Below are 24,381 nucleotides of genomic sequence, written 5' to 3'. Positions count from 1 at the left end.
TTATTTTTGTTAAGTTTGTTTTTTTCTTCTTCGTGGATTTGGAGCGTAGCATAAACCTAAATCACGTCCACGTGGCCCCTCCCCTTTCTGCTGCGCACCGCAACACCAGCGAGCCGCGAGTCAGTCTGACACCGCGCGCGGAGGAGGACAGAAGGTCTCCAGAGGATAGGCGAGAATAAGAGGATAAACTCACATTTCCCTGGATTGTGCACGCAAGGAGCGAAGGGATTGGACTGGTGATCTCGCCTCTTTTAGGATTTTCTCCTCGCGTTTGTGAGTAAAGAGACTGTAAAAGAAACAGGTTTTCTTCCCTGTAAAGTAGAGCAGAGCACTTTCCCTTTTTATGTAGCCTGCCAGTGTGCCATGAAAGCTGTAAAGTGCAAATAGTCAAAGTCCATTCAGGCTTTAGGAATGCATGGCGCTGTGTTGTGAATGGCTTGAATAGTTAATGTAAGACTTAATAACAATGGTTGAACAGGTGGGGTTTGTAGCAGCATGGAAAGCCCAGTTCCCCGAGTCTAACCCCCCCTGCATGGAGCTGAACTCACTGGGGAACATTGAACAGGAGCTGGACAAATGCAAGTCTTCCATCAGGCACTTGGAGAAGGAAGTAAACAAGGAGCGCTTTCGGATGATCTACCTGCAGACTCTGCTCGCCAAAGAGAGGAAGTCCTACGACGGGCAGCGGTGGGGATTCAAAAGCACTCCCCGAATTAATGATGGAGACCCGCCCGGTGGGCCGGAGAGCCAGAGGCCCCACTCAGAAGAGGCTCAGGTGGAGGAGGAGGAGCAGCAGCAGAGAGGGCCTTGCAAGACATCCCGGTGTAAGCCACATCCAGAAGGAGATGTGGGCCGGGTGTCGCCGGTGCACCAGGACCCGGAGATCCCGGAGTTCCAGCTGGGCACCGGCTCCGTGGCAGCTCTGAGGTCCAACTTCGAGCGCATCAGGCGGGCCAACTCCCACGCGGCCGGGGACGGCCGAGGGTCGTCGGTCACGGGCGCCCAGGAGAAGCCTTTCTACGTGAACGTGGAGTACCATTCGGAGCAAGGCTTGGTGAAGGTCAACGACAGGGAGGTTTCGGAGAAGATCCGCACCCTGGGCGGTCAGGCCATGCAGATGGAGCGCAAGAGGTCCCTGCACTCCCTGCCGGTGAACCTGTCGGCCGCCACGGGGGACATCGGCAGAGGGCTCCAGAGGGGCGGGTCCACCGGGGGGAACTGCGGCCACAACGGGTCGTACGACGACATCGCCGAGGTCAACCCGAACGTCCTGAAGGACGGCGTGAGCCGGCCCGCCGGGGGGAAGCGTGAGCCGCAGCCAGCGGAGTGCCGGCCCTACACCAGCGTGTACGTAGGGGGCATGATGGCTGAGGGGGACACCCGAGTCATCCACATCCGGGACCACGGCACGGAGGACGACGCGCACCTGACCTGGCCGAGGCGCTCCTACTCCAACGGCAGCTTTGAGGACGCGGGAGGAGGCTACACGCCGGACTGCAGCTCCAACGAGAACCTAACGTCCAGCGAGGAAGACTTCTCCTCAGGCCCGTCCAGCCAGGTGTCGCCCAGCCCCACCGCCGCCTCCCAGGCGTACAGCGAGAAGAGCCGCTCGCCCTCCCAGCAGTCTTTTGGCAGCAGCAGCCCGCCCCTGTCCCAGAAACGGCTGAAGCAGCAGGGGACGGCGTCCGAGGCCACCGTCGCAGGAGTCTGTAGAACGCGGCAGACGCGGCCCAGCGACGGGGAGTCCACCACGTCCAGCAGGACCTCTCGGGACAACAGCGTTCAAGGAGATCTGGGTAGGTCTGCAAGACACACTGCACAGCACAGACGGTTCCTTGAGGCTTTTGTTTTGAAGATTAAAAGCAGAAAAGTACTAAAGAGCACTTTAAAGGCCCTCCAATCACCTCCTGAAAGATGTCTGGTCTTCAGCCACTGATGTGTGAAATGCGCCCCATAATTTTAACGTCACCACTCAATGCAACCTACAAAATAAATTCTGTAGCCAGGATTATCATGCACTCAATTATTTGTTTAACACAAAGGGGAGGTAGGGATGGTATCAGCAGGTTAAAGAGGTCCCATGTGACCCAATTCAAGCCGACCCATCCCGGCGAGGCCAATTCTCACCAGGTCGCAGCCTGCAGAACCTCAACCCGCCACGAATGCTCCACACAATGGACTCCAGTGGTTATGCAGCTCTTTCAGGAGTGTTTTCATAACCCCCGCCCTCTCTCTCTCTCTCTCTCTCTCTCTCCCCCCCGCCCCCCTCATGCTCTTTGCCCCCTGAGTGCTGCAGCCCTCTCACAAGAGATGCTCGAGCTGAGGCAGCGGCTGCCCCCAGGCACCCCCCCCCCCCCCCCCACCCCTGGTCGCTCGGCCCCTGTCCACCCCTGAGTGTTTTTGTGTCAGCGCACATCAGTGTTTTGGTCCTCAGTGCAGAGTAATTAACTTAAAGGGGTTCGTCTAGCGTGATGAATTTGGGGAGGCTCTTTGTTGCGCACAGGAAAAAGCCGACTAACGACTAACTCCCCCCAAAAAATAAATCAAAAAAGAGGATGGAGGGGCTTAAAGTGTGTCATGCGGCTTCCGATCAAAACGACGGCCATCAGGGTTTCCTGTTGTTATGTGCGAGCACAATAGGAGAATCCCTCATTGAGTATTGACATGGTAACAATATGACAACGTTAAGTGGGATAAGCAGAGCGGTCGACTTGGTGATGCCAGGGACGGAAGGAGAGGCGGCAGCTTTCGCGTCGCTCTGCGAGAACGACGCACGCGGACGTTGTTGCAGGTTGAGGCCAACGAGGGATCGGGGACGCGGAGGGCCTTTTAGGATTGGTGCTGGGAAAAAAACGAGTTTGCCTTTACCCACCAACCCACCCCAGAAAACAGTGTTATCCACTGTGGCTCGGATTAAACCGATGAGCAGAATAGTGCGTTGTTACATAAGGTGACCCGGTCCAAAGCTCTTTGACACAAAGCATGTGACTGTATAATCAGCGGGAAGCGTAAGCTAGCATGCTGCTCGGATGACGGAAAAACCTCTAAATCCATTCCTCGGTGTACATGCATGCATACAGGAAGTATTCACACTTCTAGCTCCTTTTTGTAAATGTAATTTGCAGGAAAAGAATCAAGAACAGAAGGTGGTTTTTTTCAACAAAACAGCGAATGAGAATGTTTTTACTTCAATGATATTAATGCTGCTCTCCAATGAGGTTGTTGGATGGATTGATATATAATATTAATAATATGTAATATTTCTGTGGCACCTTCTGTCTGGTGAATGCCCGCAAGCTCTGTGTCCCCAGGTTGTTTAGCGGCGTCCTGATGAATCTGTCTAAAAATCTAAAAAGTAACCGAGCCCATGCCGATAAGCCCGATGACCACCAGAGCCACTAACACAGAAAAGAACAGCCTCCAACTCTTTCATCACGAAGAAGAAGACCAGAGATGTGATTAAGGGTGCAATCTGTGCAGATTTGGCAAGAATCTCAGTTCACAGCATGCGGACAAGTTGCTGTGTGAACCTGACGTCAAAGCGCGCTAACAAGTCCTGTCTTGTAATATCGACCTTGTGTTTGTAGTTTTACGGCACTTTGGATTTAATCCCAACAAAAATGCTATTGACGTACACAGTCAGTACAGCCACTCTAAGTGGACCCTGAGTTTTTTAAAGTCATACTACCGATTCCACGCTCGAGATCAAAGTTTCGTGCTCGTCACGCAGCTGTATTCACAGCGGTGCGTCCGTGTGACCAGTAAACGGGTCGGAGTTCCCCTCGTTGTGCACGCTGTCCCGTTTGACTCTCTCTCTGTTTTCAGGGCAGCGCGCTGCAGAGCCCGAGCTGTTGTTGCTGATCTAATGCCACAGCTGCCTCATGTGCACCTCTTTGTGGATTACCAGAAGTGTGGATTTATTCATCCAGTTGGTGCGTTGGGCCTCGGGGAGGGAGAAGCTTTTGAGGCGAGTTTCTGCAATAATCTGCTCTTTGTTGTGGTTGGTGACTTCGGGAGAGCAGTCCCAATTCTTTTGTTTTGCCTTCCTTTAATTTATTTAATTTTCTTGTGGCATTCACTCAAATCTATTAAATGGGCCTCGGAAAGCCAACTTAACCTCGGTGTTGTAAAGGCGCTTTGTGTTGTATAACTATTAAAGCTGCATAAACTGACCAATCCAGCCAGCGGTCCGCCCTAAAGGAGGCTCCCTGGACGGAAGGATTCGTGTGTGTGGATGTTTATGTTCCGCACCCTGGCGTGGAACCTGTGTGCGTGTGTGTGTGTGTGTGTTAGTGCCTTGCCTGGGGGCGGTCTGTCTCCGCCTGGGAAAAATGACTTGCTTACCATCAGAAACACCTTAGAACTGACACAAACAAACCCCGTAGTTGTCCTGCAGCTACTCCGCTGGATGGCAGCGTGAAATCTAAGTAAAACGGCCCGTCTAAAAGTGACTCATCTCAGGGGACCTTTTTTTTTTTTTCTATGAATAGAAGAATAAGTGTTGCCTCCTTGTTTCTGGTTATCTAGGCCAATTGTCAAGCCAAGCTGTGAATAGAGCTGCTGATTAGCTGTGGGCCTTCTAAGGAGGCCAACTCTCTGATGGGTCTATTTTGCCATAATTAATTACCATCAGGACACTGACGTGACTGCAGTCTGCCGCGTGTCGGCTGTGTCATGGTTAATGCATCGCGGTGAGAGGCACATGGGAAGAGATGATATATACCCCCCCCCCAAACACTAGCGCTTTGTCTTTTGGGATGCACGTATGAGGATTTGGCACAGTTCCGGTGACTGGAGGAGTCCGTATGAAAAGGGGATGAAAGCCGTCTGAGTGGCTCGGCGTCGGGCCAGAGATCGACACCGCTTGCTGCCTCAGCGAGAGTCGCGCCGATGCTGGTCTACGGCAGCGGCTAATTGCAGACTCGTGAATATTTCAGGTTCCTCAAGGAAGCCCGGACAGGCCTATCATTGTACCTGGATGTCAACATCTGAGCTCTGGTGGTCAAGGAAGCTAAAGAATCCAGCCTCTCCCTTTCCTAGAGTAAACGTAGGCCCACAAGAAGTGCCGGCGTCACTCGGGGGCCAGAAAGCTTTGCCTCTCTGCGTGTGTGTGTGTGTGTGTGTGTGAGAGACACCTGTTCTTCTGTCCAGTGTACTGGTTAAAATGGTCAATAGCGGAGTACAGCAGGCCATCGCCAGCTGCTGTCGCGCCAAACGCCATGAATAGTTTTTTTTGTTCTTTCCTATCGGGGAGCCGAACAAAAACACTTGTTAAGGAGCTACGTGAGGCCCGATTACACCCGACTAGCGGCTCCTCTATTCCCACACGTCCCCCCCCGCCCTCCCAAAAAAAAACTTAATAAAAGAGGAATCCCTGGCATGTTTAGGAGCCTGCGGGCATCCCAAACCCCCTCTTCCCCGCCTCCCCCACTCCCCTCCGCACCCTCACCCTCGTGCTCGGCCTCAGACCCCCCCCCCCACCCCCACACACCCGGTCCTGCAGTCTCAGCTCCCCTCCCTGGTCCCACTCAAAGGGCCCTCTGTGCTGCTGGCTGGCAGGCCGAGTGTTTACGGAATGTCTCAGCTGTTTTTTGGGCGTGGAGGGGCAGAGGGGGAGAAACAGTTAATGAAATGTTAAGTGTTGTATGAGTTCACCTCTCTCACTGCAGCCTGACCCGCGGCGCTCGTTGTGTCACCGGGTTTGTTTTGGACAAAGAGAGCCTGGGCGTTGCGGCTGGATGAGGAAAGTAAACGCTTGTGTAATTTTGTCGTTAATATTTGCAAGTGTTTAAAGAAGCGGCCCAATGAATTATTTTTGCACTTCTTTGAAGTAAACTGGATTAAAAAAAGAGTTGTGAAAATTGAAGCAGCCCTGGCTGAGATATTCTGACATTTAGCGCTCAGCATGGGTCAAACTAAAAAACCAACTACATTTCCCATAATGCAGCTTTGTAGTATTTCTTATTTAGACGTTCTGTGTCTGTGAACGACGCGCAAGCTTTTCTTTAAGTTGAAAAAAAAATTCTGAGGACATCATCTGTGTGTGTGTCTGGCAAAATTAATTTGAATTTTTTAGGATTGAACTAGGACGCATTTTGTAACCCACAGCTTGTGACATAACATAAGTCTGTGAGGATTTGATTCATTCAAAGCTGATCCCGCAGACTGTTGAGTTGAACAAACTAGTTAAACGCAAACGAGTGTTGCCAGGCAGAAAATGACTGAGCCGAAGCACATCAGGTGAGGTCCTATCACTAATATTTAATCCTATTCAGACATGCACATGAATATTTCATCACACCTGGAGGTCACTGTGCCTTTTCATCCCATGTGTCTGATTGAATTTATTAAGTGTGTTCATCTCTGCTCATAATGAGCAATGTCAGCAGTTTTGTTTAGAGTAAAAAAAGCAACTCCCCAGGGTGAATTATTTCATGGGATGAAAAGGCACTCGTTTTGTTTTTTTTATAAAACGAGTAAGATCGGACAAATTCCCCATTTTTAAAAACCAACCATCTGCTGTAACATGTTGATAATGCTGGATTTCCCTTCTGCGTCAACGTGCTCCATTGTCCGTTCTATTTCCGAAGACTGGAGCTATTACCGGGCTTTGATTTCCCCCCCCCGTTGTGCGGCACATCGCGAGCAGCAGCCTGACCACCCTGAGCTATTCCAACACGCGCTGATTAGTAGGTGTGCTGCACTGGGGCGGCCCAGTTCTGACCCACGCTGCTCAATGACTGCCACTAATTTTAGGCTGCCCCACAACCGACGAGTGCCGGTGGGCCCCCCGGTTTAAAGGGCCTCCCGAGGCAGCAGACACTTCAAACGGCTCGGGATGTGACGATAATACATTTAAAACATTTTTTTATTTTTTTTATTTTTTTTTTAGAGTTTGCCGAAAGACACAGTCGGGGGCTGCATTTGCCACAACAGACGCCCGAGAGGTTAGAGGGATGCCCTGCCAACGGTACATGTCAAAGTCAATTAACCACTCAGCCCCTGTTTCATGGGGCTCTGGGGCTCTGGCGGAGCTTTGTCAGGTCTTCGCAAAAGGACCGGAGTGACATCGCGTGAGTTATCGGGGATTCGGGTTGAACGGCAGGATGTTGGCATTGCCGTCGTTGAGTGTGTTCGCATGTGTGTGCCGGAGCTGTAGGCTCTTCTGTTGGAAGGAAAGCTCCATCTCCAAACGACGACATGGGAAATATCACTAGTTTAAACTCACAGGAGCAACAGGCCGCGGTCACTTTGTCCAGTCTCCAGTCTGAAGAGCCACCACCCTTTCACCCCCCCCCTCACGCCTCTTCCATGGCACCGGCGTTTCCCCAGTGACCGCACAGTCTGCAGGAGAATCCATTTTCTGGAACCATAAAGTGGTGCTAAGCTTTTAACAACATCTCACATTGGCATCCTGGGCTGTATTTTTCTCCTTTTTTCTCGTCAAAGGTGCAAACCTTTCTCTCGGGATCCATGCAAACCTTTGGCGAGGCGACAGAAACGCCGTCCTTGATGGTGACTGTTTTTTTTGTTTTTTTTGGGCTCTGCGGTGGATAATGGAAGTTGAAATCGCATTTCCAGGCCTTTCTGAGCAGGATCGTTAAACGCACTGGGTGTTTGTTTCTAGAAGCTCGCGATCAGAATTCTGTGCATCAGCTGACCGATCTTTATGTGGACGGTCAATATGTTCACAGTGGGGAACAATAAGCTCGCTGTGTGTCTCTCTCTCTCTGCAATACAAGCACTCTCTCCCCCTTGAGCTATTTAAACACACTGATCAGTCAAAGTGCCGGCCGGGCAGCACCGGGTGAATTCCCAATTGGTGAAATGGGGATTTATGGATGCTGCTATTCTTGTTGCAGCTCTCTGAGACAAATCGATAAGACACTCTTAGCTCTTTGATTTCTGTTCTCTGGGGGAATCGCTGTCAGAATTCATTCCCATCAGTCGAGTTGATATTTTATCCGTTAAGTTTAGTGGAAAAGTCAAATGAATGTCTGGATTGGATCCAACAGCCTGTTTGCCGCTTTGGGTTGTTTTGTAGAACTAATAACAAGCCGTTTTTCCCCTCCTGCTGTGCAGTGAAAAGGCAGCGCTTTCGTGTCCATGCCGCGTGACGATGTTGGTCATTTTGAAAACGGACAAAAGCGCTCAGTCTGGACATAACAACAGTCATGCGTCCCACGGGAAAGTTCCCTCTTGGTTTGAAACTCTCCGTTTGTCTGGTGTGGTGAAAAGAGACCGCAGGATTTATTCCTCTGATGCTGCGACTCTGTCTAACCTGCACATCTGCCTCCCCCTGGTATCGCAGGTCATCTCTATGGATTAGGATTAGGCCTTAGAATGCGTCTTTCCTTTGTCACCAATAGGACATCCAACCTGTCCCCAGTATTAAACCCCTGTGTTTTGTGTGTGTGTGTGTGTGTGTGTGTGTATACATATATATAATCTCTTGTTGGGTTCTATTGTATGTCTTGAGAAACCCAGAATTAGCGAGTTCGGAGCCGCCCAAAACCAAACCCGGCTTCTATCTGATCCACGGCTCCACTCGGCTCTCAACCAACCGCAGCTGTTGGGCTCAGCGGTCTTATGTAATGTCATCACAGTATATTTATTACAGCTTTATTGCACAGTTGAACCCATTTTAAGCTGCACCGCGTTGTGTGTTTGTGTGCGAGTGAGCGAAAGCGAGGACGCGCTGTACGACTGGACTGCACATGTGCGTGTAAATGATTACCCATAAGCGGCGGCTGAGCGTTCTAGTGTCGACGCGGTGCCACTGAGCATTGTTTCCGCTCACAGACCGACGGCATAAGTGAGCTGGTCCAGGACTGAGTGTAAAACAAAGCCTCAGCCATCAGCTGACGATTACAGTCAATGAAGGATATTTCTGTATGAGCGCATGTGTAGGTCGATAAATAATCCGACATTGTATTGTTTGAAAAGGCATTTTCGTTTAAATCTGTTTTGAGGTTGTAGCTACTAAAGATGATACATATCCATATCCTAAATAAAGTTATTCTTAATGCTGGCAAAATCCGACACAATTAACGGGGAACGATGGTTCCTCGTAGTAGCTCGTAGTTTTATGTTTGAGTAGTATCTTTCATGCATCAACTTAGGCCTAGTTTTTATGTTATTTATAAGCCATTCCACATCAGTACCATGTGATTGGGTCTCCTAGACTTGCTTCATGTTTTAAAGCCGTCTCCCCTCTGGGTTATTTGTTCAGTTGAAAGGGTCACAAACTCTTTCACAATCAGGGCAAACACAGAACCTGAGTAACAGACGAGCACCGGGTCTGACGCAAAACAGACTCACATTTTGAGTCTCACTTTGAGTCATTGGACATTCGTTTTTTCTCCTTTCGTGTCTGAAAGTGCGCAGTGTTCTGACAGTAAGAGGCATCAAAGCCGGCTGTAAACGTAAATATGATCGCTGAGACCAGGATCTGATCGAGCGTGGACCGGAGAGAGAGAGAGAGAGAGAGAGAGAGAGAGAGAGAGAGAGAGAGAGAGAGAGAGAGAGAGAGAGAGAGAGAGAGAGAGAGAGAGAGAGAGAGAGAGAGAGAGAGAGAGAGAGAGAGAGAGAGAGAGAGAGAGAGAGAGAGAGAGAGAGAGAGAGAGAGAGAGAGAGAGAGAGAGAGAGAGAGAGAGAGAGAGAGAGAGAGAGAGAGAGAGAGAGAGCTGTTTGTGCGGAGACGACCTTGTGCAGAGACGACCTTGTGCAGAAAGCCTGTTTCCGGACCTGAAGCAGATGAATTGCCGACTTTTCCGGGCAGACCCGCCCCGCACGCTTCCTCAGTCGCGGCCCTTGTGCTGGCGAAGGAACATCGTGGCTCACCGTGGCGCCTCTTGTGTCTCCCTCGGCTCTGCCGGACGGGCCGCTTGCAGTTTAAAAGGAAATGTTCCCACGGAAGACACAAATGCCACCGCGTTTAAAGACTTCGCGTTTCACGGCCGTGTCTTTTCCAAGCTTTTTCCCCCCGCAAATGAGACGGTCCGGGCGTCCGCGGCTCCTGCCTGGGAGAGGATGTGTTGCCGGTGCCTGATGTATAATCTCACCGGAGCACAGAGTGGCCTTTTAACATGGACGTCCCCCGTCCGTCCTGCAGTTGTCTCTCCCCCCCCGTGCGGTCAATAGAGCCGTCTGCCTCTGTGCTCTCCCAGCGCGTTTTGTTTGAGTCCTTTGTCACGGACGTCACCCAGTCAGCCGGCCCGTCTTTTCAGGCCTCTCCGGGGCGACTGGGCTCCATCCCCCCCACCTCCTGGTTTCCGGAATCCTCCTTCCTGTTTTCTAGCCCAAAGGAACCTTAACACGGCGTAGTCCGCATTGCCAGACACGGCTTTTTTTCCTGTCTCAATTTCCGGAACGAAGACGTTCTTGTGCCCATTTTTTTGTTCCTTCTGACCTTCAAGACCCCGCGTGGGGAATGTCATCTCGGCTATCGTGTCGCCGCTGCAGTTTCCCAGGCTTATCCAGGCGCGAGCCCTCGGCGGCCGGCACGGGCCGTGCGGTAGATTTGTGTAGGTCACAGGTTTGCAAAGGTTCAGAGAGGATTCGATATATGAAGCCCAACGGCCGTCGGAAGGAAGCACGCGGCTCGGTGATTGTTTTCATGAGACAACTCTGCTTTTTTTATGCTTTTATATACACGGACTGAACAAAAGAACAACAAACGCAAGTATATGCATATTAGTTATGGGCGGATTAACAAACCGATCCGTTGCCTCCTCGTTCCTTTCGCAGTGGCTCGTACGTTGACACGGAATGTCGGTATATTTCCTTCATTTGTTCCTAAATGTCTTTAATAGCCATCGTCTCCTTTTTTAATTGGCGTTTTATCAAAACACCAGCGGAAAACTATGTTTCAGTTTGCTGCGTTTCCCGTGATGTTTTCTCCGCATGTGACTACTGTCCTTTGTCTCTCACAGAGGCTTCATACAGTGAGACCCCTGCGTCATATGGCTATGAGCTGGAGCGCTCGGAGGAGCTCCAGACTCGCCGCCACCCGCCGTCCCTCAGCGGGTCCCCGTCCTCCTCGCCGCGACTCCGCTCCAAGAGCCAGAGCAGCCGGGACACGCAGTCGTCCGGCTCTCTGGAGTCCACGCAATCGGTAATGTTTGTCCTGCTTCTTCCTCTTTCTGTCCCCCCCTCCTCCTGCACCGTCCTCCATCGCTCCAAGGTTTTGTTTTGTTTTTCCTTCGTAATGTAATTATCTGTCTTAAAGTGTTTCCTACAGACCTCATTCTTTCCGTTGTGAAGAGGATATTGTTCCCACTTTTTCTGCTCCTGTTTAGTTTTGCTGCATGTGCTGGAAATGCTCACTCAATAAGTAAAGTCCCGCTGTTAGTAGTTAACAAAACGAATAACCTTTAACCTTTTTAAGAGGCTGATAAGTGAATGGGCGTTTCTTGACCAGGTGAATCGTGCCCACAGCAAATGCAAGGTGACTTTGGAAGTCTCCTGCAGAGCCGTTGTGGGCATTATGCAACCTTTTTCACAGGCCGAGTCATGTACCGTTAAACAAGTTAAACCGAACTTCGTCGGCGTCATAAACCCGAGGAAGAATTCCCCCTTCAGCGTTAAGTCCGTTGAGGACTTGCAAAAATGAAATTCACGGTTGACGGTGTAGATCCCAGACGTGCCTTGCCGTATTGAAGGGCGATGCCGATAAACGCCACACACACACACGCTCTGCAAGAATGATGTGGGCCAACGGATGTTTGAAAGAGACAGAGCTCCCCTCCCCCTCTGCTCGGTTCCTGTCCTGTCCGTGGTGTTCTTATCCTTTGGTGTGTTTGTGCTCGTGGGGATCTTCAAAGCCTAAATTATGAGGGTAATGGAGCTTGGCGAACACGCAGTGTTTTTTTTTTGTTCTTTAAACTAGTGTGATGGTTGGAGTGGACGCAGCCTCTCTCAGTGCTTGAGTGAGCCTCGTACTGACACGATAGCCCGGATGACTGATGGCTTTGACCTGTTAGGAGTAACAACTCCTGGACTCGAGAACCCATTTGTCTTCTTTAAAACGCTACGCGTCTCCGGCGCCGGCCTCTTGGAATGTAAAACTCCTACAGAGTTTAATCAAATCTGGTCTGTGCGTAATCCCACAACAACAGTATCTGCAGCCCGGGGGTCCGCAGAGGTGTGTGGGTAGTTTATTAAGATGTCCAACCCATTTACGTTATAACGTTTTACATCATCCGTCTTCTCTTCATGTTGGAAAATAGTTTTCTCTTTCCACCGTGTTCTCATGTCAGGTGGAGTTGGATCAGGACAAGGGGATGGAGATGAGAAAGTTGGTCCTGTCAGGAATCCTGGCCAGTGAGGAGATCTATCTCAGCCACCTGGAGGCCCTGCTCATTGTATGTGCAACTTGTTCCACAAGCAAGGAGATTAAAATGTATTATTAGAATCACAGCATTGAACAGAACTGGCTATTCGCTGCTGCTGTTAGATGTAGCTTGTTAGCTAACGTTAATAGCAAAGCTTATCTGACATTACGGAGTCAGTTCACAAAGTTATCTTCACTTTTGAAAGAACGAAAAACATGTTCTTCCTCTTGCACACAGATGAAGTCATAGGTGATAAAAACGGTACCTGCGTTACTCAATTCAACGCAATGTTGGTTCTGCCAATGTTTGCTAATGTGGCTAACTTTTTAGAAGAAAATGAAGTGCCATTGTTGACTAACTGAGTAAGTTTGTGAAGCACCTAACTTTTAAAATAAGAAATTACATATATAACCAGTAAAAACACACCAATGCTTGAGTTAATTAACAACAACTTATGTTAGCTAACGATTGTCTGCACACCTCAGTTAGTGAACTATCTAACTTTTGAAAGAAATACTTTATACTCCAGCTAACGTTATCTAAAATTATAAAACCTTTTATCGGTACAGTATAAAACCGACATTGTCACTGTGAGGGGATTAGCTAACGTTTGAAGAGAGAAGAAATAAAACATACGTCCTCTTACAAATATAAAGTTGAATTTATATGTAATAAAAAAACACATTTGCTCTAGTTTGATAAACTACGGCTTTGCAGCTGAAGCCTCTGTCTGTTTTTATTTATTTTTCATGATAAGATAAGGCTTGTTTCACCAGATAACGTTACATTTCAATTCCAAAATGTATCTGAACTGGTTTTAAGTTTTCATTCTACAAAGACAGTGTAATTCTAAATAAATTAATTACGCTATTACTTCTCCCTTGTTGTTCTGTCGAAGATAAGCCTGAATGACTGGTGATTGTTTCATACAGTAACTGTGATTATTTATCCAGCCCATGAAACCCCTGAGGGCTGCAGCCACAACGTCGCAGCCCATGCTCAGCATCCAGCAGATAGACACCATCTTCTTCAAAGTGCCGGAGCTCCACGAGATCCACAAGGACTTCTACGATGCTCTGCTGCCCCGAGTCAAGGACTGGGGTCCCCAGCAGTGTGTGGGCGACCTCTTCCAGAAGCTGGTACGATGTCAACCACAAGCGCACAAAGCGATCATTGATGGTGGAAATACATTTATATATAATATTTATATGAACACAAAATCTAATGATGCCTCTTGAAAATGGCAAATATCTTTTAAGATCCATTGTAGTAGAAGGAGAACTGATACAGCAACAGCAACCTGCTTCTTTTGACCCAACTTGAGGGAATTGTTAGAAATAGAGTAAATATGAAAGTCTGCAAGCAATGAAATAAAGCGGATCTGGTGAGCTGATATGAGTGAAATGCTGCCACAGTTGTTTTGAATAGTTGTTTAACTGCAATATGAGTTAATTACAGCCTGGCAATCGCCTCAGCTGATTTAAACCCTCCTTTGGATCGAATAACATGAAACCTCACAGCATCAGACTGAACGTTGGACTCTGATCAAACAGACCACCGTTTGTCAAGTCAGTGACTTTCAGAAACTAATTATAGCGCGCTTTAAATTTCAAGCCTTGATCATTAATGAAGAGGGGAGCCCTTCGGGGGGGGAATGGTGGGAGTCTTTGGCTGCTGGTAAATGCCCCGTGGCTCTTGCAGTGCACATGTGAGCAGACTGACTGGAGTCGACCCCCGGCCAGATAAAAGCCTCTGCCTCACCACATTATAGGCAGTAAAGGAGAACACAACGTTGCATAGGAGGTTGCTGAATACGAGATTGCTGTGTGTTTACTGTCGGATAAGAAAAGATGAAAAACATTCCTACTTGCGTTCGTATATGGACGCGTGAGAAAACATTAAATCGCACTCATTGGCGTTCAATTCCGCCTGTAACCATGTCCTCGTGCCCGACTACGGCACACAGTGACACCGCTAAGCAACCGTCACACGCTTAAAATCTCTGCTTGTGCCCTGTAGGCGAGCCAGCTTGGCGTGTACAGGGCCTTTGTGGATAACTACAAGGTTGCTGTGGGGACGGCGGACAAATGCTGCCAGGCGAACGCTGGCTTTGCAGAGATATCTGAGGTATGTAAGCACGCTACGCGCGGCAGGCCAGCGCTTGATGTTGCACAGCTGCCCCCCGAGACAAGCGATGACGGCGCAGCTTTCCGCGGTCCCCGCAGTGATTGTTTTGATCACGCGGTGGGGGGGCAGTGATTTAATGAGGGTATTTCTTTCTCTCCGTCCCCTCCGGTGGTGTCTTCCTGTCAGGATCTCAAGGTCAAAAGCACAAAGGACTGCAAGGACCAGTTGGCTAAAATTTCGCTGGAAAGTGAGTAGTGATTTGAAATGACCGTCGCCACATTGGTCCAAGTAGCCGTGACTCGGCCTGTCGAGCTGACTCTGCCTCCCCCCACAGCTCTTCTCTACAAACCCGTGGACAGGGTGACGCGCAGCACCCTCGTTCTGCACGTAGGTCCCGTCTGCCGAAACACGCGTCAGAGCTATTGTTTTTTTTTTTTTTACATTTTTTAAAATTTAATTTGTGATTGTTTGCTTCTCATTGCTAGGACCTCCTGAAGCACACACCCTCCAGCCACCCGGACCACCCGCTGCTGCAGGACGCCCTGCGCATCTCTCACAACTTCCTGTCCAGTATAAACGAAGAGATCACCCCGCGTAGGCAGTCCATGACCGTCAAGAAGGGAGAGGTCAGTGCGGAGAGGACTACGTTAGCCATTCTGTGTCCAGCTTTGTCTTTCATTGGACGTCTCCCAGGTTGTTGAAGTTAATATTAACTTGAGGACAAAGTGAGGGGTTTGTGGTGAGTGTTGTGGTGGCAACACAGTTCACCGCTGCTGCTTTTACTCTACATGGTTTTAAACCTGTCCAGTTTATGATTCACTAACTTACACACATTCTTTTGGAGGTTTTCCAACTTTCAGGCGCAAAACTGTTATTCATTAAACCGAGACCAGGCTCGTGGCTCTGTGAGGCTTTGGTCCTTTGAGCTGAATGCTGACGTCTTTATGCTTCACGACGCTCGCTGTGACTACGGTAACAAGCTGATGTTTGGCAGCTAAAATGCTTGCTATGATCACAGTATTTGCTTGCCGCGTGAGAACGCTAACAATTGGCAATTAGAGCTAAAGACAAAGTACAGCTGAGGCCGAGGAAAAGGTAATCGTTATGACGCTAGTGTGGCTGCAGTTTACAACAGTAATCGTGCTATATGTTGTGAGATAATGTGTTGCTAAACACTTTCTCACATTGCTTGAAAATGGATATACAACAGTAACACTTTCAATTACTTGATTTTACTCCCTGAAACACGAGTATTGTGTAATTTAATGAAGATTAAGATGCCCCCGCAATTTCTGTCTTGACGTTAAAGGGCCCTGAGCACAAGGTGTCCGGATCGTGAGTCAGCTTGAGTCGCTGACTCATCTCAGCATGTCTGGTTTGGCTTTTGAAGGAAGTCCACACAATGGAGGATGCTTGCGACAAAGCCCTGCAAACCCTGGAGGCAAAGGGTCTCCGTGTCTCAAATCAGGAAAACCAGTCGATTCCTCCCATCCTTCCCTGCCGCAGTCTCGACTCTGCTTCCCAGAAATGACCTCGGGGACCCCCCCACCCCCCTTTACTAATCTGCTGGGTGTGTAGCAGCGCTTCCTGATGCGCCCCCTCCCCGCAGCACGCATCTCAGGGCTCTGATCCAGATGAACCAAATGAGAACTTCCTCTGCCGTTCTCTGGGAACTGGCCCGGCCCACCTGGGTGGGATGTTAAGTCAAAGAAAGTTCTTGGGAACGGGTCTTCTACATATTTTCGAGGAAGGCGGAAATCCCGCCAGGAGATTGACAGATAACAAGCCGGCACACAACACTCCAGCGCCACGTTTTTTGGGAGGTTTAGCTGTCAACAAACTTTGTTTAGCGCCACCGGTTGCACACGTCTCGCTGCCCAACGTCTCATTATGGTCCACGGCACAAACCAAAGCGGACTGCAGTGCCAGGAGGGCAGCTACAGCCCTCGTGTTTCCATTGGATTATTGACAATTTCGGCTTGTGTTTGTGTTACAACATAATGAGCGGATGTCCTCTTCTCTTTGAAACCAGGACAGTGCTTAACATATTTGAGGGGCTTCCCAAAAAGGCGTGTGACCAGCCTGCACTGAACTGGCGTGTCCTTTTTAAAAAACAAACAAAAAAAAAACAGGAAAGCCACAGTGCATCGATTTCCTTGTTTTTGTCGCACCGTGGCTTGCTCGGCAATGAGTGATGTCATTGCAAACAGCCTCGGAGCCTCAGAGGTCAAAAGGCCGAGGCTGCTGCGGGGAGAGCTCGTGTGGCCGTGTGTTTCTAACGCGGGCTGGACGGCTCACCGAGGAGGCTGCTGCTGCTTGAGGAGACACTTTCTGCCTTGTTTTGGACACGTCACAAAATCTATTGTTTCTGTTGGTGTTTACTTCCGCCACGAGGCTGACGTTGCGTTCATCACCAAAGCGCGGTGTGAACAGTAATCGTCAACACGTACAAACGTCTGCACAAAATGATTTTATTTGAACCCCAAATTAAAGCAATATAAACTGACATCAATATCAACCTGTAAATAGATGCTTCATTTCCAACTGTTGTTAATATTGCAGCTTTTGTTGAAAGCGGTTTGATTCTCGGTCACAGTTTCATGAGTTACAAATACTGAATTATTCAGATTGTTGGGGGATGCATTTGAGACAAATGAATTTTAATGAAGTGATTTCTCTCCTCCTGTCGGCAGAACCGCCAGCTGTTGAGGGACTGCTTCATGGTGGAGCTCGTCGAAGGTTCCAGGAAACTCCGCCACGTCTTCCTCTTCACCGACCTGCTGCTCTGCACCAAGCTGAAGAAACAGGCTGCCGGGTGAGTCCGAGTCAGGCGACCCGGAAGGTTCGCTGGTTCAAAGTCGCTGTTGGGGAATGAGAGTCACTCTACCCAGACAGACATTAGACATGTTAAAGTAAATTCCGCTTTGCTGCGAACGGAACAGCTTCGTCGTGACCGACCGGCGGTTGAGATGAACGTAATTATTTCACCAGCAGTTTTCAAGCTTGTGGCTATTTGTGCAGTTGGCTTCATGCTGCTTAAAAAAACATCCTGGTGAACGTGCAGGGCAGCAGGATAATCACTGGGCGAAGGAAAGAAAACGTGACGTTGTTATACAAACGCTTTGTGCTCCAACAGAAAAGGGCAACAGTATGACTGTAAGTGGTACATCCCACTGGCTGACCTGACTTTCCAGGCCATTGAGGACTGTGAGTCCAGCCCCATCCCGCTGGTCCAGGATGAGGAGATCGACGCCATAAAGATCAAAATCTCCCTGATCAAGAACGAGATCCAAAAAGAGAAGGTGAAGATATTAAATGCACCCACAAAAACGCACACCTCAAAATGTTACTTCATCAAGACAAATTCTTCTATGTGGAACATGTGTGGCCATGAATGGCTTCTGATTCTGAAATACAAGGAAATGTTAAGACAGCACGTCATGCATCACATAACACCCGGTGCTGTTAATCTGTAGAGAACCACAAAAGGACCCAAGGGGGTTGAGCGACTGAGGAAGAAGCTGCTGGAACAGGAGTCTCTGCTGCTTCTCATGTCCCCCAACATGGCCTTCAGGGTGGCCAACCGAAACGGCAAGGTGAGTCCCACGGAAGGTTCCTAGTAAAAATGCATGCTAAATATCGCCGTGAATATCTAGTAGGGTCAAACTTCTTAACATGGCTTCTGCTGCCCCCTGCTGTTAAGTAGTGTGCCATTACACTGCGAGAGCGCGATAAAATCCGATGTATTTCCTATCTTTTATCCATTTCAGGGTTTCACGTTCCTGATCTCTTCTGACTACGAACGTGCCGAGTGGAGGGAGATCGTTCGCGAGCAGCAGAAGAAGTGTGAGTTAAAACTTTCTACGGGAGACCATGGGGTTTGATCGCGACATTTGTGATGCCGTGTTGGTGTGACCCGCATTCACCTCGACTGTGTCCCGCAGGCTTCAAAAGCTCCTCTCTGACTTCTCTGGAGCTGCAGATGCTTACGAACTCGTGCGTGAAACTGCAGACGGTTCACACGGTTCCAATGACCATGAATAAGGAAGGTAGGGTTCCCACTGCATTGTGCATTTTAATAAACCTACAATTTTGTATTGGATCTCTCTGTTAACCTGACACGATCTGAACGTTGCCCTCCCCAGATGATGAATCTTCTGGTTTGTACGGCTTCCTAAATGTCATCGTCCACTCGGCGTCAGGGCTGAAACACAGTTTAAGTAAGTCGGTTATTCTTTGACGAGGAGGAGTCACCTCTCCGAATATGCTCAAGGGAGCGTTCTCATTGTCCTCTGTGTGTGTCATCGAAGTTTTTAGTTTTTGTCTTTGATTCAACACGTTGAAACTACTTCTGCTCGTCCCCATTAGACCTTTACTGCTCCCTGGAGGTGGATTCCTTCGGCTACTTTGTCAACAAAGCCAAAACACGCGTGTACAGAGACTCTACAGAGCCCAACTGGAACGAGGTGAGCGTGCATATCGGAGTGGAGAAAGTTAGTGAGTGAGATCCACCTTTTACTATCCACTAATATGTGTGTGTATTTAAGACCGCGTCTCTCCATCTTTGTTTTGAGATCCGTTGGTGGATGGACTAAAAGTACATTGTTGTGCTGTGGGCTGAAACCTGGAGTGTGTGTTTTTCCTCTGTGTCTTTCCAAGGAGTTTGAGATTGAACTGGAGGGCTCTCAGACGTTAAGGTTGCTCTGCTATGAGAAGTGCTGCCACAAAACCAAGCAGAGCAAAGAAGATGGAGAGATTGCAGACAAGATCATGGCCAAAGGCCAAATAAAGGTACCGGCCAATTAGGGTAGACCTGGGTCAGATGGTTAATAACCGCTTGTGTTTTTTGGGGGGGGGGTGACTAGTTCTGAAGGTCCAAACTGAATATCAATAACAAAAAGTGCTATAAGCGTTTACATTTTTTTCTAAAGGTGTTTTTTCAGTTTTTCAGTGGCATTAAATTCAATCATAAACCGAAAACTAGGAATGTTATTTATTGTGTTGCCAGTCACAGAAAAGTGAGGCACTTTAACTTCTAATCGCTGTCTGGCATTCTGGCACGAAGCACAAAATGTTTGCCCCTAAAACGGGATACGAGGCCACAGTGGAAAGTGAACTAAAAGTCAATATTTACAGACTCGTGGCGTGAACCCAAATCTATACAGTTCCGCCCGCATGAATAGGAGAAACAATTGTTGCCTGTGTGGCGTGCGCTTGTTCCCTCTATTGATTCTGGTACCTCCGCGGTGGCAGTTTATCTGCACGGCTGCCCAACACGGCTAATCCTGCCCCAGGGAGACATTTCCTGATGAAAAAGAAGTGAGCCATTAGGTTTTCCCACAAAGTCCCTCCAGGTTGACCCCTGTGAGGGTGTTATGACGGAGGGCGGATTAGTCTCGAGTTTGCACGGCTCCAGACTATGACGGAGAGACAGTGAGAGACAGAGAGCGCTCTTTGATCAGTCGGGGAAGGCATTTCCCCGCCGGACAGGTTGACCCAAACTCATCCAGATAATTGACATGTTTTTCACGAGCCAACAGGACACATGTCAGGTATTTGAATCACATAGATGACCCGTTGGGTCATGTTGGCCTTTCTCCTGGCTTTGTGGGGGACTACGTCAAATTACTTCACAAATTAAACTAACGGGTTATGATATCGGGCGAGATGAATTCGATCTGTTGAGTGGTTGAGGATCCTGTTCAGGCTCCCTGGACGCGACAGTACCGGCCCACAGTCCTCACAGCGGCAGGCGTGAGCATGTTGGTAATGAGGGTAGGAGGAGATTCTCCGAGGTTAATCCCCCAAATCCATCAGGGAAGTGCAACAACACACAAGAGGGGAGGGGAGGGGAGGTGCCTTTGTTCCTGTCTGACTCCCTGTGGAATGAAAGGATTTCGATCATAACGATACCAAGACGGGGGGATGACAGGAAGTCACGTGGAGATTCGGCTGGTCTGCGTCAAAGAAGATCACCAGGATTATTAACAAAATTAGGTGCTGGCGGTCGAGGGAACGAGGACCCGCTGATCTCGCGCGTGACGCGGGTTGGTTGCTGTCTGTGGAATCGACACTTTTTGGTTTGTTGTCCTTCACTCGGGGGGGAAGGTTCATACCAAAAAGAATGAGTGACCGTAATCCCAAAGAGGAGGGGATCGTGGATCGGGTCGGCGGTCTCCAGGAAGAGGGAGACGCGGCTCAAATGAAATCCCCGAGTACGGGGGCCCGTCTGTGGGGGCGAGTCCGCAGCAGCCTGGTCAGACCAAAGGTAAGCTGAAGAGATGAGCAAAGTGAGCTGACAAATCATCGTGGGATGTTGTTGTGAGGAAGCTCCAGGAACCAATGTTTATGGATAATGTTTTTTAGCTTCATTATGTAATGTCTTCTTTTTTTACTAAACTGAAGTGGTTTCTTGGTTGATTGAAGATCTGCCGCACAAATACATCCTGTGGGATTGTTATTAGTCAGATGACTGAAATAGATCGATGACACCACCTGGTCACATGGAGTTTGTGTTTATGTGAGTGAAGTCATTGAGCAGGTAGATCTCTGACCACCTGGCAGACACTCTACTGAAATGTGAAATTGAAATAACCCCTTTTTTTTTGTTTTTTTTCTTTCAGCTGGATCCTCAGACTTTGCAAAATAAAGACTGGCAGCGGACAGTCATCAATATGAATGGGGTACGTTTCCTTATGACGGCTCCTCCGTTTTTGCACATCTTTCCACTTTGCAACTTGCTGCCGTGGTCCTTCCAAAACGACACCCGGCTTCCTCACTTGTTTCAGATCGAGGTGAAACTTTCGATGAAGTTCACCAGCAGAGAGTTCAGCTTAAAGCGAACGCCTTCACGCAAACACTCCGGAGTTTTTGGAATCAAGATCAACGTAGTAACCAAGTGAGTCGATGATACGTCTGTGCGTTTTGGATTTGTCAATGAATTAAAGTAAGAACCAAGTCTAGTTAGACTGCAACATTCCAGCGTAAAGGGAAATATTTTCTTTTAAGAAGCGCTTGCACTCCCTTTACTCCCCGTACGTATTACCTCCCCCTCACGCGTCTGTTGACTGCTTGTGTCTGTGTGACTTGGTCCCCACCAGGCGCGAGCGCTCCAAGGTTCCCCTCATCGTGAGGCAGTGCGTGGAGGAGATTGAGCGCAGAGGGATGGACGAGGTGGGGATCTACAGAGTCTCCGGAGTCGCCACCGACATCCTGGCCCTGAAGGCCGCCTTCGATTCAAGTGAGTTCAGCGTGATTATTCGTTTGTCTTCTGTAATCTTTGCCCGTTACTGACTGTCGTCGTCTGCCCCCCCCTCCGCAGACAACCGAGACGTGTCCGTCATAATGAGGGAGATGGACGTGAACGCCATCGCCGGAACACTGAAGCTGTATTTCCGCGAGCTCCCGGAGCCTCTTTTCACGGACGACTTGTACCCCAACTTTGCCGGAGGCATCGGTCAGTCGCCACTTCTTTATTTTGGCAGAAAAATGTTTTTTTTTTAAACGCCGAGGAAGGCGTGAATGGCTTTTTGCGAGCTGTGGAACAGGCGTATTTATTGTGTGCGCGCTTTCGGCTTGCAGCTCTCTCCGACTGCGTGGCCAAGGAGAGCTGCATGCTCAACCTGCTGCTGTCTCTACCAGAGCCCAACCTGGTGACCTTCCTCTTCCTGTTGGACCACCTTAAAAGGTACGAACTCACAAATGTCTAGAAAAGACAGAGAAAACTAAAAAAAACTGGTGATCCGTTATAATAGTCTGATCGAAATGTGAAATTGTCTCTTATAAATCAAGACGACTTTTTTATTTATTTTTATTTGTGAAAACGTGTCCGGGAACACTATCCGAGGTGGGTATCTGGAGCTGCCTCAGTCATTCATTCAAATTGACACTCCGCCAAGAGACCCCGCCCTCCTCTGACTGATTGGTTTCAGGTTCACGGGCAATCAAACCAATCAAGTAACCAAGTATTACCCAATCAGGGGCAGAATAGGACGGGATGCTGCATTGAAGACGGAAAATACGGAAACAAACCCCCTTCCCGTGTTGGTTCAAAACGGGACACGCTGTTTTATTCTAAAATACGGGCCGATTCCGTGTTTTAAGAGTGGAAACCCTACCACGGAGTCGGGTCACAATATTTCGCCTCTTTGCTCCTACAGGGTGACTGAAAATGAGAGCGTCAACAAGATGTCTTTGCACAATCTGGCCACAGTCTTCGGCCCCACTCTGCTGCGTCCCTCCGAAAAGGACAGCAAGATCTCAAACAGCCCGCAGCCGATCTCCATGAACGACAGCTGGTCCCTGGAGGTCATGGCTCAGGTAAAACCGCCCGTCGGGGTATTGGCAATTCAGACTGATGACATTGGGGCCGCAGGTCTGATCGATGAATTTTTCCTGCGTTTGTTAGGTGCAAGTCCTTCTCTACTTCCTCCAGCTGGAGGGCATCCCGGCCCCCGACAGCAAACGTCAAAGCCTTCTCTTCTCTTCAGAAGTATAACCGGGACATCGGCCACTCGTCCGTAACGGAGCTCTTTGCCGCTCGATGAGCCGGAGGCTGCCGAGCAGACGCGGCTGGCCGGTTTACTCTGAGGGTGCTTATTATTGTAGCCACTAGGTGGAACCATCCACGCATTGCGAGCTAGAAACCGCCACAGTGACCAAAGCCATGATTTTTGGGGTAGTGGTGACGGAGCCCGGGGGTTCTGTTTACTTACAAGCCTACATGATGTATGCACAAAATATGTCATTCCTTTTTTTTTATTTAATTCAAGTTTCAAGAGGCATTCTTTACTGTACTACGGTGTTGTTTCCACTGTCCTGTCAACATGCACATTAGCTGCATATACACAGAAGGAGATTTCTGCTGTAGTTGCATATTGTAAGATTTATTTCTGTAGAGGAATGGGGCGGATGAAAAAGGCTGATTATTTTTCATGTCTACACATGCGTTTTTGCTAGAAATGTTCGACATGTTTAAAGCCTCACCTCCGCCAATGTTTCCCTGCTGATGGCCAATACAACATTTCAGTTAACCAAATGTTTACACACACATACGCGCTCTTCATTTTTTTTTTTTTTTCACAGCATTTAGTTTTGGGACTGAAAACAGCAACATGCAGGCATGTTGACCAAAGCAATTAAAGTCGGTGGTATCTGTGCTATGCTATTTGTATTGTGTCTTTTTTTTCAGATCGTTTCTCTCCCTGTGGTTCCCAAACCAACTTTTGTGTGGATATAAGTGATACTTTTTATTTAGAAAGTGGTACAGATGAGTTAAAGGAAAGTTAATGCAGGAAAAGGCGAGGCCTGATCTGTGAAATGTACACTGAGCTGTGTATCATTTTAATTTCAGTTTTTTGTCCATATTTCATATAATTTGTGTTTTTTTTTCTCATTTGATTCTTCAGTTTATGTTTGTGTGTGCTTCCTGCATTCCTCACCCATACTGTTACCTATATTGGAAAAAACCACTGTAGAAATGAGCTCAAATACCAAAAGTCCCCTAGGTGGACTCTTGAAGCACAGCGACTCACTCATATCCACGTCTCCTGGCTTACTAAAAGGTCAATCATCCACATACCTGGTATTACTCTCTAAAAGTACACGGTGTACTTTCATTTTTTTTCTCCAAATCACTGAAAGTATTGAAACACTTGGTAGCACAAAGTATAACTTTAAAGGCTTGTGATGTAAGTAAAAGCAAGCATAACTGTTAGCGAGTCTTCGGACAAGACTGGTGGATCTTGTATGTATGATTTATGTAAATAAAAACTTGACAATACTATTCTTGCAGCGTCTTTCATAACATGTGACAAAACATACTTGTAAAAAGAATGGCCTCTGACAAGTTCTAACTCCTAGCTCAAATGTCATGCATTTCTACACTGGAGAGGACGGATGAGCCTGTAAATTAAAAAGT

At 48.5% G+C, this 24,381-nt stretch overlaps 1 protein-coding gene across 2 annotated transcripts; it reads left to right on the top strand.

Moving 5' to 3' along the window:
* Positions 1-13: 13 nt before the first annotated feature.
* On the top strand, positions 14-24,243 carry LOC120831358 (breakpoint cluster region protein). 2 transcript variants are annotated; one of them, XM_040196756.2, is made up of 23 exons: positions 14-1,796; positions 10,935-11,116; positions 12,261-12,365; positions 13,289-13,474; positions 14,355-14,462; positions 14,649-14,709; positions 14,797-14,849; positions 14,948-15,088; positions 17,156-17,277; positions 17,599-17,764; positions 17,939-18,058; positions 18,233-18,308; positions 18,407-18,511; positions 18,608-18,682; positions 18,831-18,928; positions 19,122-19,253; positions 21,086-21,145; positions 21,251-21,360; positions 21,563-21,702; positions 21,784-21,918; positions 22,044-22,149; positions 22,622-22,781; positions 22,870-24,243. In XM_040196756.2, exons 1-23 carry the CDS (start codon positions 467-469, stop codon positions 22,957-22,959), a joined length of 3,861 nt encoding a protein of 1,286 aa, XP_040052690.2. In that variant the 5' UTR covers positions 14-466; the 3' UTR covers positions 22,960-24,243. The 2 variants fall into 2 exon arrangements, with proteins under 2 accessions (XP_040052690.2, XP_077943395.1); XM_078087269.1 differs by having other exon boundaries at positions 118-1,796; positions 14,658-14,709.
* The last annotated feature ends 138 nt before the right edge of the window (positions 24,244-24,381 follow it).

This window comes from Gasterosteus aculeatus, chromosome 13 (assembly GCF_964276395.1).
Source record: "Gasterosteus aculeatus chromosome 13, fGasAcu3.hap1.1, whole genome shotgun sequence".
Classification (NCBI taxonomy): Eukaryota; Metazoa; Chordata; class Actinopteri; order Perciformes; family Gasterosteidae; genus Gasterosteus; species Gasterosteus aculeatus.
Note: the sequence above shows the minus strand (reverse complement) of the source record. Positions and strands in the feature narration are given on the sequence as shown.